General features: G+C 37.1%; 1 protein-coding gene across 4 annotated transcripts in view; it reads right to left on the bottom strand.

Moving 5' to 3' along the window:
• Positions 1 to 16,581, bottom strand: part of CSMD3 (CUB and Sushi multiple domains 3) — a 641,367-nt gene that overhangs the window by 87,750 nt on the left and 537,036 nt on the right. For all 4 annotated transcript variants that reach the window (XM_005009295.6, XM_038175100.2, XM_038175101.2 and 1 more), the window contains 5 exons: positions 15,024 to 15,142; positions 13,032 to 13,101; positions 11,191 to 11,307; positions 6,048 to 6,257; positions 188 to 376 (listed from right to left, as the gene is read on the bottom strand). In XM_005009295.6, the coding sequence (XP_005009352.3) occupies positions 188 to 376; positions 6,048 to 6,257; positions 11,191 to 11,307; positions 13,032 to 13,101; positions 15,024 to 15,142 (705 nt within the window). The remainder of the gene's footprint in view (positions 1 to 187; positions 377 to 6,047; positions 6,258 to 11,190; positions 11,308 to 13,031; positions 13,102 to 15,023; positions 15,143 to 16,581) is intronic.

The raw sequence follows: 16,581 nt of genomic DNA, 5'->3' as shown, positions 1-16,581 counted from the left end.
CTACTACTACAACAACTACTACTACTACTAAAAATAAAAATTAAAAAATCACATAGTGAATTGAATACTTCAACTGTAAAGAATACAATATAATAATACAGGTCTCTAAAAGCTGAAACAATTTCAGTTATCAGTCCTTAGGAGAAGTTACAAATAATGAAAGGTTCTTAGGCTATTCAGGTCATACCTTCACATCTGGGGAGAGGGTGATTCCAGTTACGGCTAATACCATGAAGACAAGTCAGAGCAGAATTTCCAATCAATGTGTAGCCAGGAAAACACTCAAATGAAATAGTTTGTCCCACAGTAAAATCTGTCCCAATAACAAAACCGTTCCGGAATGGTCGAGGGTCAGGACAGCTTTGCAGTTGATATGCTGAAATAAATGAAAAATAATGTGTGGAAAGCAAATGAAATATTAATTGTGCTCACTTTAGACTTTCAAACAAGAAAGAAAGAAAAAAAAAGCTTGAAAGCTTTTCATTAGAATAAAACTAAAAAATTGTGGACATCCAATATATCTTAAATTCCATCAGAGTGACAATTAAAATCATTGGTTTTAAACCAACAGAAGCATAGTAAAACATCCCCACAGCAATTCTGGAAATACGCATAAAAATTTATTTACAATTGCTGACCTCAGATGGAAAACATACTCATACAACAAAAGTTTAAATGATCTCCTGTTCTTTAAACATTGAGAATATAAACAACAACACAAACCAGCAACCTACTGTACAGGTTTTTGGAATGAAGCTCCTGTGAAGGCAAAAATGAGATGAGTCACTTTATCTTTTGATTTTACTAAGTACAGGAGTAATGTGCTAGAAAAGAAGAGAGTAGGAAAACAAATAGACTTTGTGTCTTCACCACTTAGATCTCCAAAAACATAGGCCACTGACAAAAAAAATGCTTTCAAAGTGTACCTTTAAGTACACCATATTCAAAATTGATCTAATTTTCTGAAAATGAAAAAAAAGCAGGTGGCAGAGGAATCTTTAAACTAGAAGTATGGGAAAAGCTAACAGGTATAGAAGACAGATGTGAGGCTGCAGTGGGTTTACATGGCAAGGTTTTGGTAGCAGGAGCTGCAGGGGTGACTTTTGTGAGAAGAATCCAGAAGGTGCCCCATGTTATATAAGGGCCAGTTTCAGCCGGCTCCAAAAGGGACCCACTGCTGCCCAGAGCCAAGCTAATAAGTGACATTGCTTGTGCCTCTGGAAAAGCAGATTTAAGAAAAGCAAAAAAAGTACAACTGATGCACAGCAACAGGTGGCAGAGTGAGGAGTGATAAACAGCCTTGTAGAAACCAAGATCAGTGCAGCAGGAGGGCAGGAGGTGCTCCAGGCATGCAGCAGCAGTTCCCCTGCAGCTGCTGGAGAGGTCCCTGGTGGAGCAGGCTGTCCCCCTACAGCCCATGGGTCCCACATGGAGCAGATCTCCACGCTGCAGCCCATGGAGGAGCCCCTGGTGGAGCAGGTGGATCTGACTCGAAGGAGGCTGCAGCCAGTGGAGAACCCCCACCAGAGCAGACTCCGGGCTGGGGTTGTAGCCTGTGGAGAGGAGTCCACACAGGAGCAGGTGACCTGGCAGGAGCTGCTGCCTGTGAGGCACCCATGCTGGAGCTGTTGCTCCTGACAGATGGAACCAATGTTACAGACCCATATTGGAGCAGTTCTTAAAGAGCTGTTGCCTGTGGGAAGCCCCCTCAGGATCAGTTTGGGAAGGACGGCATCCCATGGGAGGGACCCCATGTTGGAGCAGGAGCAGAGAGTGACTGTGAAGGAGTGGTGGAGACAAAGCATCAGGGACTGACTGCAGCTCCCATTCCCCATTCCCCTGTACCGCTCAGGGAGTGGAGGTAGTTGAGGATGGATTGGGGGAAGGAGTTTTTTGTTCATTATTTGTTTCTCACTGTTCTAGCTTGTTAGTAATAGGTAATAAGTTTGGCAAATAATCTCCCTATGCTGAGTCTGTTTTGCCTGTCACAATAATTGTTGAGTGATCTCCTTGTCCTTATCTCGACCCTTGAGGCCTTTGCATCTTATTTTCTCCTCTTTTCCCTTTGAGGAGGGGGAATGAGAGGGGTTGTGGTGGAGTAAAACCACCACAGATGCCATTGGAGGAATGAGGAATGAGGCTAACAGTCAATGCACCTCTAAAAAAAAGCAGAAGAAAGGTGAACAGCAGAATTGCAATAAATAGGAAAGGGAAATCAGGTAGTTTATACTGCACATCGTTGATGCATACAGTATTAAGGAACAGAATGAAGGCCAAAATGATAAGTACATACCAATATAGAAGCCTAAAGCGCTAACTAGATGTGCAAGCTAAAATGCTTAAACAAACCAAGTGCTTTGATGTGAAAGGCATTGCATTGAGCAGCAAGATGCAACGTTGCCAACACTGAGAAGCAGAAGCTTTCTTTCAGGTGGGAGAGTGACACTGTTGTTTAAGAATTGTAAGTGCCTAATAGTGGAAAAATATTATCAGGAAGAAAGAGAGGAAGAGAGGAAGAGAAGAGAGAGAAAGAAAGAGAGAAAGAGAGAAAGAGAGAAAGAAAGAGAGAAAGAGAGAAAGAGAGAAAGAGAGAAAGAGAGAGAGAGAGAGAGAGAGAGAGAAAGAAAGAAAGAAAGAAAGAAAGAAAGAAAGAAAGAAAGAAAGAAAGAAAGAAAGAAAGAAAGAAAGAAAGAAAGAAAGAAAGAAAGAAAGAAAGAAAGAAAGAAAGAAAGAAAGAAAGAAACCTCATAGGTGGAAATAAAACTCCATAAACATAAATATAGTGCTTCTACAAAACTTATACACACAAAAGTGACAGTGAACAGGAAATTCTACGTAAGATTAGAAAAGCTGCAAATATGACAGATAGCAGTAACGTAATATTCAAATATACATTAATGATTTGGATCAATACACCACTGTAATGACTGATGCACGGTATCATGCAGTGGTGCGGGCTGAACAACACCCCTGCCTTAAACCCTTGCAAGGGGATGGTGAAACAGTTTCCAACCTGAAACCAGTGGAATTGATGGACTCACAAGACAAGGGTGGCTGGACCCTTGTCTCTGCTCAAAGCAGAGTGAGGAATCTTCCTCTTGTCCCTGAAGGGCCCCTATACAACTGGGACTCAAAAAATAGGAAGTGTGCCAACAACAGCAGTGGTAATGGTAAAGACACAGGAATGAGCACCTGTAAAAAGGTAGACCAGCATACCACTTGTCTAAGAACCAGTTCCACAAAAAAAAAAAAAAAAAAAAGCATGGAGGGTGTTGGTAATTAGAGATTCCTCTCTGAGAGGCGCTGAAGCACCCCAGAAAATCTAGACAGAGAGGTTTGAGGCTACTAAGTTTGGTTAAGCCATAGAACTATCACCCGTTCCTGGTCTTTCACATAGGAAGAACTTAGGCTGTGACAAGGAGACTCAGAAACATCAAAAGGAACTTTATGTCCCTTGGAAAAGATGTTGAAGGGATCAGGAAAACAAGTAGTGTTATCCTCAATCCTCTCCGTCAAAGACTGAGACCTGTGGAGGAGGCAGCGTACAGATCAGGTGAATGATCACCATAGCTGTTGCCATGATCAATGTTTTGGGTTCCAAGTTTTCAGGTGCACTTTTGAAAGACCGGGCATAGCTGACATGGGATGCTATGCACTTGAAGACATGGGGCAAGAGTGTTTTGGGCAGCAAGCTGGCTGGACTCATTAGCAGGGCTTTAAACTAGATTTGGTGAGGGAAGGGAATGCACCTGTAAGTGACTCAAAAGAACTCCTGAATGCCAGTACTTTAAACAGCAGGGAAACAGCTGTGAATCATCCCATATGAATTAGGAAGGACTCATCTAAAAAGATGGCGCAGCCCTTAGCCCAACTGAAGTGCCTCTACAGCAATGCATACAGCATGGGAAACAAGCAGAAGGAGTTGTAAGCCACAGTGCATGTAGAAAACCATGATGTAATTGCTATCACAGAAACATGATGGTATGAATCACACAGCTGGAACACTGGAATGGAGGGCTACAAGAAGCATCATGCTCACAGGCTCTCATCCTCCTGGGGGATTTCAACCACCTGGATGTCTGCTGGGAAAGCTATGTGGAAGGCAGTAAGCACTCCAGGAGACTCCTGGAGTGCACTGAAGACAACTTCCTTGTCCAGGTATTAGACAAACCAAACAGAGAAGTGTTACTGGACCCGGTGGTCACCAAAGCAGATGAACTCATGAAGAAGAGGAGGCTCCAGGGAGACTTCATTAAGGAATTTCCATACTTAAAGGGGTCTTATAAAAAGATGCAGAAGGACTCTTTATTAGGCTAGTTAATGATAGGGCAAGAGGGAATGGTCTTAAACTAAAAGAGGAAGATTTAGACTAGACGTTAGGAGGAAATTCTTCATTGTATGGGTAGTGAGGCACTGGCACAGGTTGCCCAGAGAAGTTGTGGATGCCTCATCCCTGGAGGTGTTCAAGGCCAGGCTGGATGGAGCCTTGGCCAACCTGATCTAGGGGGTGGCATCCCTGCCTATGGCAGGGGGTTGGAACTAGATGATCTTTAAAGTCCCTGTCAATGTGACCCATTCTATGATTCTTTTCACAAAGTGTAAAAACATATCAGGTCAAATGTAAATAGAAAATAAAGAGAAAGAAAAAAAAAAAGCAACATATTTGAAAAAATGTCTTCCAGAAGATAGCTGATAATAATACATATATATATACATATTTAACAACATCACAAGCAGGAAAACAGCTGGAGAACTAGTGGGCTCGATACAATAGTTTTTTTTTGTTTAAACGTTCTTATATTAAAGGAAGAGAAAAGATCAATCTGTCTGTAATTTTTCTGGGTTTTCTTAGAAGAATTTAAAGTCTCTGTAATGAATTATGAACATCAAAGATTTTCAAGATTTGAAAATAAGCTTCTTTCGCAAATCTTAGTGATCTTTTCCAAGATTTGAAACATTGACTTCTTATTATAGAACTGCGAAAATATATGCTATGTAAAATCTTTGAAATCAGAATGTTTCATGTTGCATATGTTTGATATAAACAATTTTATCTTGTGTGGTCAAGAACTGAGAGGAACTTAATTGGAATTCTTTGCTCACAAATAACAGCATCTCCAAAATGATTACTGTTACTAGCAGTAACAGTACATACATTTAATATTACTGTCCTTCTTAGTGGTAGATTTTAGAGTTCCCTTATGGCTACAAATTATATCGTATTACATATACAAGTGAAGAAAATCATACCAAGCACTTTAGGTCATAAACTGATTTTTACTTAAAAAGCTAATACTTTTTCCAGTAGCTCAATTCCAGAATGTTAGAGTTCAAGTCAATTTGGGTTTGTTTTTCTTGAAAGAGAAATAAGGGAATGCTATAAAGGAAAATCTCTTGAAATCACCCTTTGAAATTGTTCACATCATGAATAGTTTAAAATAAAAATTTGACTTTTTTTTTTTTTTTTTCTGTGAACAGTGGTGATCTGATTTCTTTTAAAATGCATACGCAATTATGAACTTTTGGTCTTCACCAGCTCAGCATGACCTGTTTGGGTACAAGAGAACAAGAACCTTCCAGGGAAATTACCAACTAGGAAACAAAATGGAATTGGAGATTTCTAGGTTAGTGTTACTCTAAACCAGCCTATATGGATCAAGTGATCTAAAACAATATTTAGAACTTTCCCTTCTCAAACCCAAGACATATCGTTGAGATTCCCATATGATTATAAAGATTGAACAATAGAGATGCTTATTTTATAAGCCCATGCAATGTAAATTAATATGCCAACCAAATTCAAACATAAAAATGTATCTTTCTGCCTACATTTTAACTCCTTTTTTTTTTTTTTTTTTTTTTTTTAGAGGGAACATGCTTTCCTTTTTTTTAATTGTAATTCTCTGGATTGGTCACAATGTGTAATGAGTTTGAAACAGAAAAAAAAAACAACAACTTTTATTTCATATTTATCTTTTAGGAATGGCAAGACAAGAAATAATCTTCAGCAACCATCTTGTTTTCATATAAGAATATTGAACTCTCACCTTGATACACAATATGAAATCCTTGCTTGTTCTGTGAATAATCACTGTGAAAGTATAAGGTAGTTTCATGAGTTGTGCTGAACAAAGAAGATGGTAGCTGAGGGCCACTTAGTCTCCCAATAACAGTGCTGGTTTCTGTAGATCCACTCCTAACTTCTAAGTAATCGTGTATGGTCTCGGTTGAGAAATTCACAAATTGCAGATGGACACCTGAAAAACATTGTCAGCAAATAAAAAACATTGATATCAATACCAGGGGGAGAGGGGGAGGCAATAAAGTATGTAAATTTTACACTGATAATATCAGAAAATACTATAATCAGTGGAAATGCATGATATGCTCACAGGTTCTCGGTGTGAAACAGTCTTTCTTCTCATACATTACTAATCCTGAAATGTTAACAAGGCAATACAAACCTTATCTAAGTCATTGAACTGTAAGTTATTTATAATTGTATGCTATTTTTGGGATGTTCAGGTATTTATTAATGAAAAACACCTGAAAGAACACAGTCATTGGTCACAGCCAACATGGAATTAAGAGGGGAAAGTCCTGTTTAACTACCTTAATTTCCTTTTATGACAAGGAAATCCCTAGTTGACCAAGGGAAGCCAAGGGAAGCCAGTTGATGTGATCTTTTTGGATTTCAGCAAACATTTTGATACTGTTTCTCATAGTGTCCTTACGGACAAAATATCCAGCGTACCAACAGATTTTGCCAGCCTTCCAAAACCCTATACACTTCCTTTCTTACACAGAGAATTCAATTTGTATCCAAAATTTGTGCTAAATTTAAATTGCCATTGCTTAATAACTGCTAACTCATGCTACCTTACTCTCTCTCTCTCTTTTTTTTTTTTTTTTAACTCACTTTGATACAAAACCAGCTCTAAGATTGTTAGCTCTGACTGTCAGCATAGAGTCATTGGTTTAGATTACAATATTGGTTAACATGAAGGGGAAAAGCTTATGATCCATGACTTCTAACTTTGAAGAACTCTCATTAGAAACATTTCAACAAATGAAATCCTATAGAAGGTTCCTATGATGATGTTTTTGAAGTTTTACTTTTACTACTCAGAAGAGTTAGATGAATGTGCCTCCACAGAGCTCTAACTACAGCATCACTGAAAACAGGTTTAACCATCACTTTTCTGAATATAATTTGCTTTCATTTTTACAATGAAATGTAACTTGACTTAAATTTAAAATTCAGTTTTATTCAACTCCTATTTAACATATAGAAATGGTGCAAACGTCAAGCCCATTTCAATCTTTGCACTTTCGATTTTCTTCTAGTAAAGGGAGCTTTTAGTTTTCCTGTGCATGAACTGGAAAACAGTGAGTGTTAAATAAATAATAACACAAATACAGTGACTGAAATGCAATATAGAAAAACTGTTTTTAGTGGAGCTAAACTGATTTATTTCAGCTAAGGCAAAACTTGAATAGTTAATTTTCCTTCCTAGTGGAGGTGAAATTAAATAGTATGTCAACAATGAAGTCTAAATGGGAGTTTGAAGAGTCAAATTGGAATTGTTGGATGTGGGGTGTGAAATGGAAGTATTAATCTGGAGTATGCAAGCAAACAAAAAGGACTGAAGGAAGGAGTGAGGATTGGAAAAGAAGTTAGATAGCAATAACGTAAGGCAAGAGGTAGAAGGGAATATATCTCGGATAAAAAGACAGCAGGTTTCATACCTATTTGAATGTACCAGCTTACGGAATTTGAAATGGAATCAATCAATATTCCAGAATTTTATTATTTCTTCTTTATTACAGAAAATGTCTTTGAAAATCTCTGGAAAACAATCCTATTCCCTTATAGCTCATGAATAGCTTTCTCTGTTGCTTTGATTTAGCATGATAAACCTACTACTGCTATTATTTATTTATTTTTAAATTTTATTTTATTTTAAATAATTCAACAAGCAGAGCTCTTAATGGGACCTGAAGATTCTAGACAACATTATGACTCATAAAGAAACACTAGAAACTATAAGGTCAAGCTCTCAAGTCAGGTAATGGCAGAATTAATGTGCCAATGCTATTTGAATAAAATGCTAATACAAAAAATCAATGATTCACTTGAATTTTATGACTTTTGAACAAAATGCACACAAACTAGTAGGGTTGTATCTGGAAATCCTTATCCCAAGATGTGTTTCCCACAAGGATAGATTCTGTTCAGTCAGTGTTAATGGAGGTTAAATATTCTTCTGTTTAAACAAGCCATGCAGAATGAATGGCTTTCTTGTAAATCATGAGTGAACCACGCTTACAGGTCTTAAAATTAAAAAGATCATACAAGTGACTTTAAAAAGAATGGAAGAATAATCTGAGCAGATTAGAATGGAAAACTATTTGGGATAACACATTCACTTTCTGAAGTAGACCCAGAAATTCTGTACTATCAAGTAAACAATATGACAGAAGATGGTAATTATCAAATTGAAAACAGTGAGGCATATCTGAAAAAAAAAAGAAAAAAAAGAATGCCATTCAACCAACATATAAATAAATAAAGAACAACTCCAGTAAGTGCATGTGATCCTATACAACTGCCAGACGTGTAAAAAATTAGAAGGGACAAAGGTATTGGCCAGCTTTGAATCAAAATTTTGCCACTGTAGATTTATTGCAACCTAGATGAGTGAATTGATAATTGGATGGATGGTAGAGCTCAGAGGGTAGTGCTTAGTGGTGTGGAGTCTAGTTGGAGGCTGGTAGCTAGCGCTGTTCCCCAGGTGCTGGGTCCCATCTTCTTCAACTTATTCATCAATGACCTGGAAAATGGAACAGAGTGCAGCCTCAGCAAGTTTTCTAGTGACACAAAGCTCAGAGCAGTGGCTGACACCCCAGAGAGCCGTGCTGCCATTTAGAGGGACCTCAGCAGGCTGGAGGGTTGGGTCATGATTGATGATCCTTAAGGGTCCCTTCCAACTCAGGATATTCTATGATTCTATGATTCTATGAGGAACCTCATGAAGTTCAACAAGGGCAAGTGCAAGGTCATGCACCTCAACAGGAATAACCCCAAGCACTAGTACAGGCTAGGGGGTGAGCTGCTGGATAGCAGCTCTGCAGAGAGAGACCTGGGAGTCCTGGCGAACATTGGGCTGACCATGAGCCAGCAATGTGCCCTTGTGACCAGGAAGGCCAACAGTATCTGGGGCTGCATTCAGAAGTGTTGCCAGCAGGTCCAAAGGAGGTGATCCTCCCCGTCTACTCAGTTCTGGTGAGGGCACACCTGGAGTATTGCGTCTGATTCTGAGCTCCCTAGTACACGAGGGACGTAGAACTACTGGAGCGAGTCCAGAGGAGGGATACTAAGATGATTAGAGGACTGGAGCACCTGTTGTACGAGGACAGGCTGAGAGAGCTGAGTCTGTTTAGCCTGGAAAAGAGAAGACTGAGGGGAGACCTCATTAATAAATATCAGAAGGAAGGTGTCAAGAGGATGGAGCCAGTCTCTTTTCACTTGTGCCCAGCGAGAGGACGAGAGGCAACAGGCACAAACTGAAGCACAGGAAGTTCCATCTGAACCTGAGGGGGTGCTTCTTCACTGTGAGGGTGACAGAGCAGTGGATCAGGTTGCCAGAGAGGTTGTGGAGTCTTCTTCTCTGGAGATATTCAAAACCTGCCTGGATGGCATCCGGCAGAATGTGCTCTAGGTGATCCTGCTTGGCAGGGGGTGGACTAGATGATCTCCAGAGTTCCCTTCCGACCTCGGCCATTCCATGATTCTGTGATATAGGATCCATGTAAAGGTGTTCAGTGAGTTAGCCAATGTAATTGAAATGATGGTATTCTCCATGCAAAATCATGGTGAATGAGAGAAGTCAATGGTGACCATACAAAGGCTAAAGATGCATATATATTTAAGACACAAAAACAGACCTAGGCAATGGGAACTGCAGGTTTGCTGCAACCCACGCAAAGATTATGGAACTTGTCTAATTGGAAGCAATTTCCAAACACATAAAGGATAAAAATGCACACAGAACCAGTCAACCTGGATTTAAAAAGAGAAAATTACACTTGATGAGTACTGATTCCTTCAGAGTACTGATTTCCTTCTGTGATTAATTTACTTGCTATACTGACAAAGGGAGAAAAGTGGATATAATATACTTTCATTCTTCTATGGTTTTTGATTTTGTCTTCTATAGCATTCTCATCTGCAAGCAGAAGATATATCAGCTTGATGAATGGGCAGAACGTGGGTTACAATTAACTGAACTATGAGGCTCTAGTAATCAGTTGTTCAAAATCCAGTTGGTAGCTAGTAACAATCACATTGTTCTATGTGTTGATATGGGAGCTAATACTATGAAATAGTCACAAGAGACCTAGATAAGGGGAATGCATCCACAACAAATTTGTGGAGGATACTAAACAAGGGAATGTAGTTGCTAAACCATATAACAGAGCTTCTGCATTGCTTTTTTATTTGTTTGCTTTTACCCTGAGAAATGTAAAATAAAATAAAATAAAATAAAATAAAACAAAACAAAACAAAACACACTTGAAGATTGTGTCAAAAGGTTTGCATAAGAAGTGCAAATTTCTGCATCTGTGATCTATGGTGGAACAGCTTTATCTGTTTGTGCAGGCTGGAAACTGACTGGGAGAGCAGCAGCCTTGCTGAGAAGGTTCTGCTAGTCATAGAAGACTTCATTAAACATTACCAATGATTGCACTTTAAGTGGGAGGTCTCTAGTGGTCACTTCCAATAACATTTTCAATATATGCTGCTGCAATATTCAGTCTGGACATGCAAAAAACGATTAATGATAAAATAATGAACTCAAATGTAGCGTTTACCCCTTCTTAACTGATATTTTTGTTGGGTTTATGGCCTCACAAAGAGAAATCAACCCTTTTTAGTTAGAAAATTGTGCTTTATTCTTATTAAGCAATTTTATCTTAATCATAAAATTACAGTATATTTTAAATGAAAAGCAAATACATTTTTGCTTATTTTATTCTAAATCTTCCTTTTCAGGGTCTGATTGATTGTTTATATGAATCCAAAATCCTTTCTTACTGGGATAAATATTCAGAATATTTTAAAATGTGATTATTTTTTTAATCCATAAAACAAAACAAAACCATTTTTATCCATGAAAGGACACATACCAAAACCAATCGGCAGCTTTATTGTCCATGTGCAATCCAAACTGCTAGGATAGTTACCAGGAAATCCAGGGCTAAGGATCACCCCACTGAAGTCTGACATGGCACCACCACATTGTGCTGCAAAAAACAAAACAGACATTTCTCAGAAGAGTAGAATGAGCTAACAATTATTCCAGAATATTGAGGATCTTTTCAAGGTAAATAATATAATAATGTCAAAGTTTATATCAAAAAAATAAATAAACATTCCTTTATCATTAAATATATGTAACAAAGTAATTTACAAGTGGGTACCTTAAAAATATTTTTCTACTCTGGATTGGCTAGGTTTAAATTTAAGCAACAAATGCACCTGAAAAGATGACAGCTGTTTACTCTGCACTGTCTGTGTGAACCACATTTGTGAACATGCAAGTGGCACACATCAGCTCATAGCTACATGAACACAATTCTGTTTTTTTGTGCATCTGGGTTTGTGTGCATCTGGGTAAGAGAAAAAATGTATTTTAAAAATATTCTGTATTCTTTTTTCTTTTTTTTTTTTTCTCAAGAGACCTTTCAAAAACTGTATTTACACCCTACTGTTCTACAAGTGAGATAAAATTAATACTTCAGAAATGATAATGCATTAAATATTTCTAGAAATTCAACTAAACTCATTTTAGGGCTTAATTTTATATTTTTTCATGACATCAGTAAGTACTGTAACTTACAATTCAATGTAAGTATTTTTTAAGAGATTAATCATGTTAAATACAATTATTTTTAAGTAACAGTTTTGTCCAATTAACAGTTGCTGCATCCTTTGAAACACAGTTAGAAATTATTATTTGCAAAAAAGAAAAATAATAGAAAAAAACATCATTAAAGAGAATTGATCTTTTTCTTCAGCATTTTCCATATACTAGCACAACTCTTGTATCAGGCTTTCTAGATATATGTTAATGTTAAAAAATGAAAACTGAAGACTAACTTCCCCAAAATTATTATTAATTCCTGAATCTTTGTGAATATTAATGATTAATATATGAATCTTGGTGATTATAACATCTTAACTGTGGGGACCCAGTATCTTTTAGGAATTACCTCAAAGGATTAAGAACAGGATTATGTGGGAGAAGTCAAGAGGATAAATAATCTGTTCTGAAGAAAAGCAAATATAAATTTTTAATGAGATCTGCGGGATCTTGCTATCTATACGTTAGTCATCACAAATACCGATAACTTTTATTATTAGGGAACCCAAACAAAAGGCCATTTCTATTCAGTGAAAAAGAATTCAAGAACAGTTTTGCATTACTCATATTTATTCATCATCTAAACAGAACATATTTTAATTCATTTCAGATATTTCATTTAGGCTTCTGGCAGGCTCCCAGTGTTTCTTCCAATAGTATTAATATAGTCATCTGTATAGCTTAATTTGAAAGATAATACATCTTGTTAAATAGGGCAGACATGCCTTATGTTGAATTCATCAGAGATGATAATGTAATGCTATTTTTATTTTAGTATTTTCTGTAGTACTCATCACTCTACTGTGGAAATGATTCATAAATAAATTAAGTATGTGTGTAAGGGTCTCTGGAGGTCTCATCATTAATACAGAAGATTCTGACTGGAACATATGCCATTCTTTCTTCTGACTGTACATTTCAAAAAATCTTTGCTATAATATGTGCAGTATACTTTGAAAATCTTCAGATTAATCTGATCTTTTCACTTTTAATTCAGTTCTTTCACTTCTCCCTTTTTCTTCCCCTACACATATCTCTTATTTCTGAGTTCTCTGGATTTCTCATTCTGGCTTGTTTAAGAAAGTTTATGTATGATGGACATACCTAAACATATTGGAATCGGGTAATTCCATCTTCTTACTGGTCCAGGCATACAGGTGATATGTGAATGTCCCTAAAATGGCACAACATTTGCTAACTTATATAATAAAAAATATACAATATATGATACATCATTAGTATCCCAACAACAATATTTAAATAATTAAAAAAGTATATAAAAATAAGGTATAAAATATAGATTGTATACTCTGTGAATTGTATCATACCTTCTGAGAAGACTGTAACTATGTGACAGCCTACTAGAAAAAATATGTTTATTTCCTTAATATTATTTCTAATGGTCTCCAGACAAATTTCATAATACCAGCTCATTATAAACAAAGTGTCTACAAACTAAAGGTCTCATTGAAGAGATGTTTACATAGAATTTATTTGCATCATTTGTGAAACATGGAAAAAGATATACATATGTCGTGGTTTAACCCGGCCGGCAGCTAAACACCACGCAGCCGTTCGCTCACCCTCCCCCCTCCCTCTCTGGGACGGGGGAGAGAAATGGAGAGTGAAGCCCGTGAGTTGAGATAAAGACAGTTTAATAAGACAGGAAAATAATAATAACAAAAATAATAATAACAATAATAATAATAATGATACAATGGTGATAATACGAAAGTAATAGTATGTACAAACAAGTGATGCACAATGCAATTGCTCACCACCCGCTGACCGATGCCCAGCCTAACCCCGAGCAGTCCGGCCCCCTCCCCCCAGCTAGCCACCCCTATATATTGTTTAGCATGACGTCAGATGGTATGGAATACCCCTTTGGCTAGTTTGGGTCACCTGTCCTGGGTCTGTCCCCTCCCAGCTCTTACTGCACCCCCAGCCTGCCCGTTGGCAGGACAGAGCAAAAGGCTGAGATGTCCTTGGCTTAGTATAAGCACTGCTCTGCAACAATTAAAGCATCGGGGTGTTATCAGCACTCTTCTCATCCTAAGCCAAAACACAGCATTCTACCAGCTACTAGGAAGAAAATTAATTCTGTGCTAACTGAAACCAGGACAACATACTAGCTTTATATAGCTATATGCTATAGCATACCATCTATATACTACTAGCTTTACATCTAAAATTCATAATACCTATTCAAAATTGAGTCTTTATGCTCAACTCTGAAATAGCTTAAGTAGTGAAAAGCTGAGATATTTAAGGAAACTCTTTACAACAGATTAGGTATTATGATTTCCAGGTAATCTGTTACTGGTTAGTTCCAAGATCCACCAGAGTGGAACAGAAAATGAAAATGAAAATTCTTAAGAGAAAACTGTACTTGGGATATCTTGCAAAACCACGTAGTGTACATATTAAGATGACCTAGTAGAAAAAGATCAGTAGCTTTTTAGCCTGTTTGTTCAACCTTCATATGAAAAGAAAAGTTGCTTTTCATAGCCTGTAGCATTTGACGGAACCAAGTATCTGTAAAGCATCCATGGTAATTGTAAATCATTTTTTTATTAATGTGCAAACCATTCATTTTCTGTCCTAGAAGAAAAATAAACACGCTGCCTTCACTGGCACATGTAGGCATATCTACCCCTTGCTATAAATAAATAAATAAATAAATTGATAAATAAATAAATAATATTTAAGAGGCAAAGTCATGCTGCATGTGCTAGACAAACATTATAGAGGGAAGAGGTTTTTTTGTGTGTATTTTCATGGTTTACATTCCAGAGTTCTTTGTATTTCCTTTATTTCAGGCAGGTATTGTCTTTTTATTTGCCAAAATAGGGACATGGTATGAATAGGTAATGATTGTTTTTTCTCTTATGCTCTCAACTAGATAAAGTGGAGACTATTGACTTCAGAGTCACACAGGAGAAAACAAACAAACAAAAACCCAAAAACCAGTGATTGAAAACAGTAACCTATCAATGGAAACCTTAGTACTTTCAGGAAGCATCTCAAGTGGAAACAATATTCAGTAACATAGCCATGTAAAAGGAACCATGTGAAATTGGAAACTTGGCTCACCTGAAGGGAGTAACCCTGGTCACACTGGAAAGATACCACATCTCCAACCATATATCTGTCTCCAATTTTGATCCCATTGCTTGGGGTCTGTGGTTCAGGACAAGAGTCCAAACCAATAGCTGTGAAAAATTGAGAAGTTCAGACATTCTAAGTAATACAGAATCCGATCCTAAATTCACACCATTTCTGTGTATATTGTATGTAGGCACACTGTACCAATGTTTTAGGAACCTGTTGGGTATCAGCAGTTTGTGGACAAACAAGTAGCATAATATTCTGAGAAAAAGAAAGAAAGAAAGAAAGAAAGAAAGAAAGAAAGAAAGAAAGAAAGAAAGAAAGAAAGAAAGAAAGAAAGAAAGAAAGAAAGAAAGAAAGAAAGAAAGAAAGAAAGAAAGAAAGAAAGAAAGAAAGAAAGAAAGAAAGAAAGAAAGAAAGAAAGAAAGAGAGAGAAAGAAAAGGAAAAAAGTTATAAAGGGAGGAAAACTTCCTTTCAAAAGCAAAGGAAAGGGAAAGAAATAAGCAGGGTGACAACAAACATTTCACAACAATCTGCAGTCTCAATGCAAAGTTTCCCCTGTATTTCCTTTGCTCAGAAGAAACGGTTCATACCAACTCATTTCTACTCACGGTCTCACCATAGCCTACCTAACTGAAATTGGGAGCACGTGCGCTTTACTTTCCGAGCCTCTGTTCTGGGGAATGCTAGCCAATACTACAACAGGTACAAAATACAGGAAAAATAGTGCAAACCATAAATCTGTATTTATTTGCATTGTTTCTCCATCGGTCTGATGATATTTTTCACACATGCACAGAGTAAAATATTTGTGTAATAATCACCTCAAATTTTCCCTAATCTGTTATTTTTAACATGGTATCTTTAGTGTTATAACAGAAATATCTCAAATTCCTGACTGCAATAAACACCATGCATTGTATGTGTGCTTTTTCATGGTTGTCAAAAAAGAGAAAATAATAAATTTTTCATTGCAGTTTCCCAGTGAGATAAGAATATGTCTAACATGAAGTGTAAGCAGTTCTGTTACTCTCTTTGCCTAGGTACAAGTACTCCACCCTAGTTAATTGTGAAGCCAGGACTGATAAGCAACTAAACATCAGTACATAGGACAATAGGGAAATATTGTGAAATTCAGTAATGGCAGCACTTCACTATATTATCATCTTCTACATACTTGAAAACTTGGTAATGTAACTGATCTCTTCCTGTAAGAATTGAATTAAATAAAAATTACGATTTAAAGAATCTTTTACAAGTATTTATAATATATGAATGGTGCAAGCTAACACAAATTCTAAGAAATGGATAAAGTAAATACATAAATATTCTCTATAACATATAGAGTGCAGTGAAGCTTGACTTTTCCCTTTAAAACCTGTTTATACAATACATGCCTCAGATGATCGGGCCTACCCTCTGATCACATCTGGACCCTGTGATGTGGCTAATTGACAGGGACACAATTAAGGTCTAAGAGGAAAGGGACTGCACAACCTGCTTACTAAACAAATTGGCAAAGACTTGAATTCTGGAATATTA

The sequence above is a fragment of the Anas platyrhynchos genome, chromosome 2, assembly GCF_047663525.1.
Source record: "Anas platyrhynchos isolate ZD024472 breed Pekin duck chromosome 2, IASCAAS_PekinDuck_T2T, whole genome shotgun sequence".
Lineage (NCBI taxonomy): Eukaryota > Metazoa > Chordata > Aves > Anseriformes > Anatidae > Anas > Anas platyrhynchos.
The sequence above is the reverse complement of the archived record's forward strand: the minus strand, read 5'-3'. Positions and strand labels throughout refer to the sequence as shown.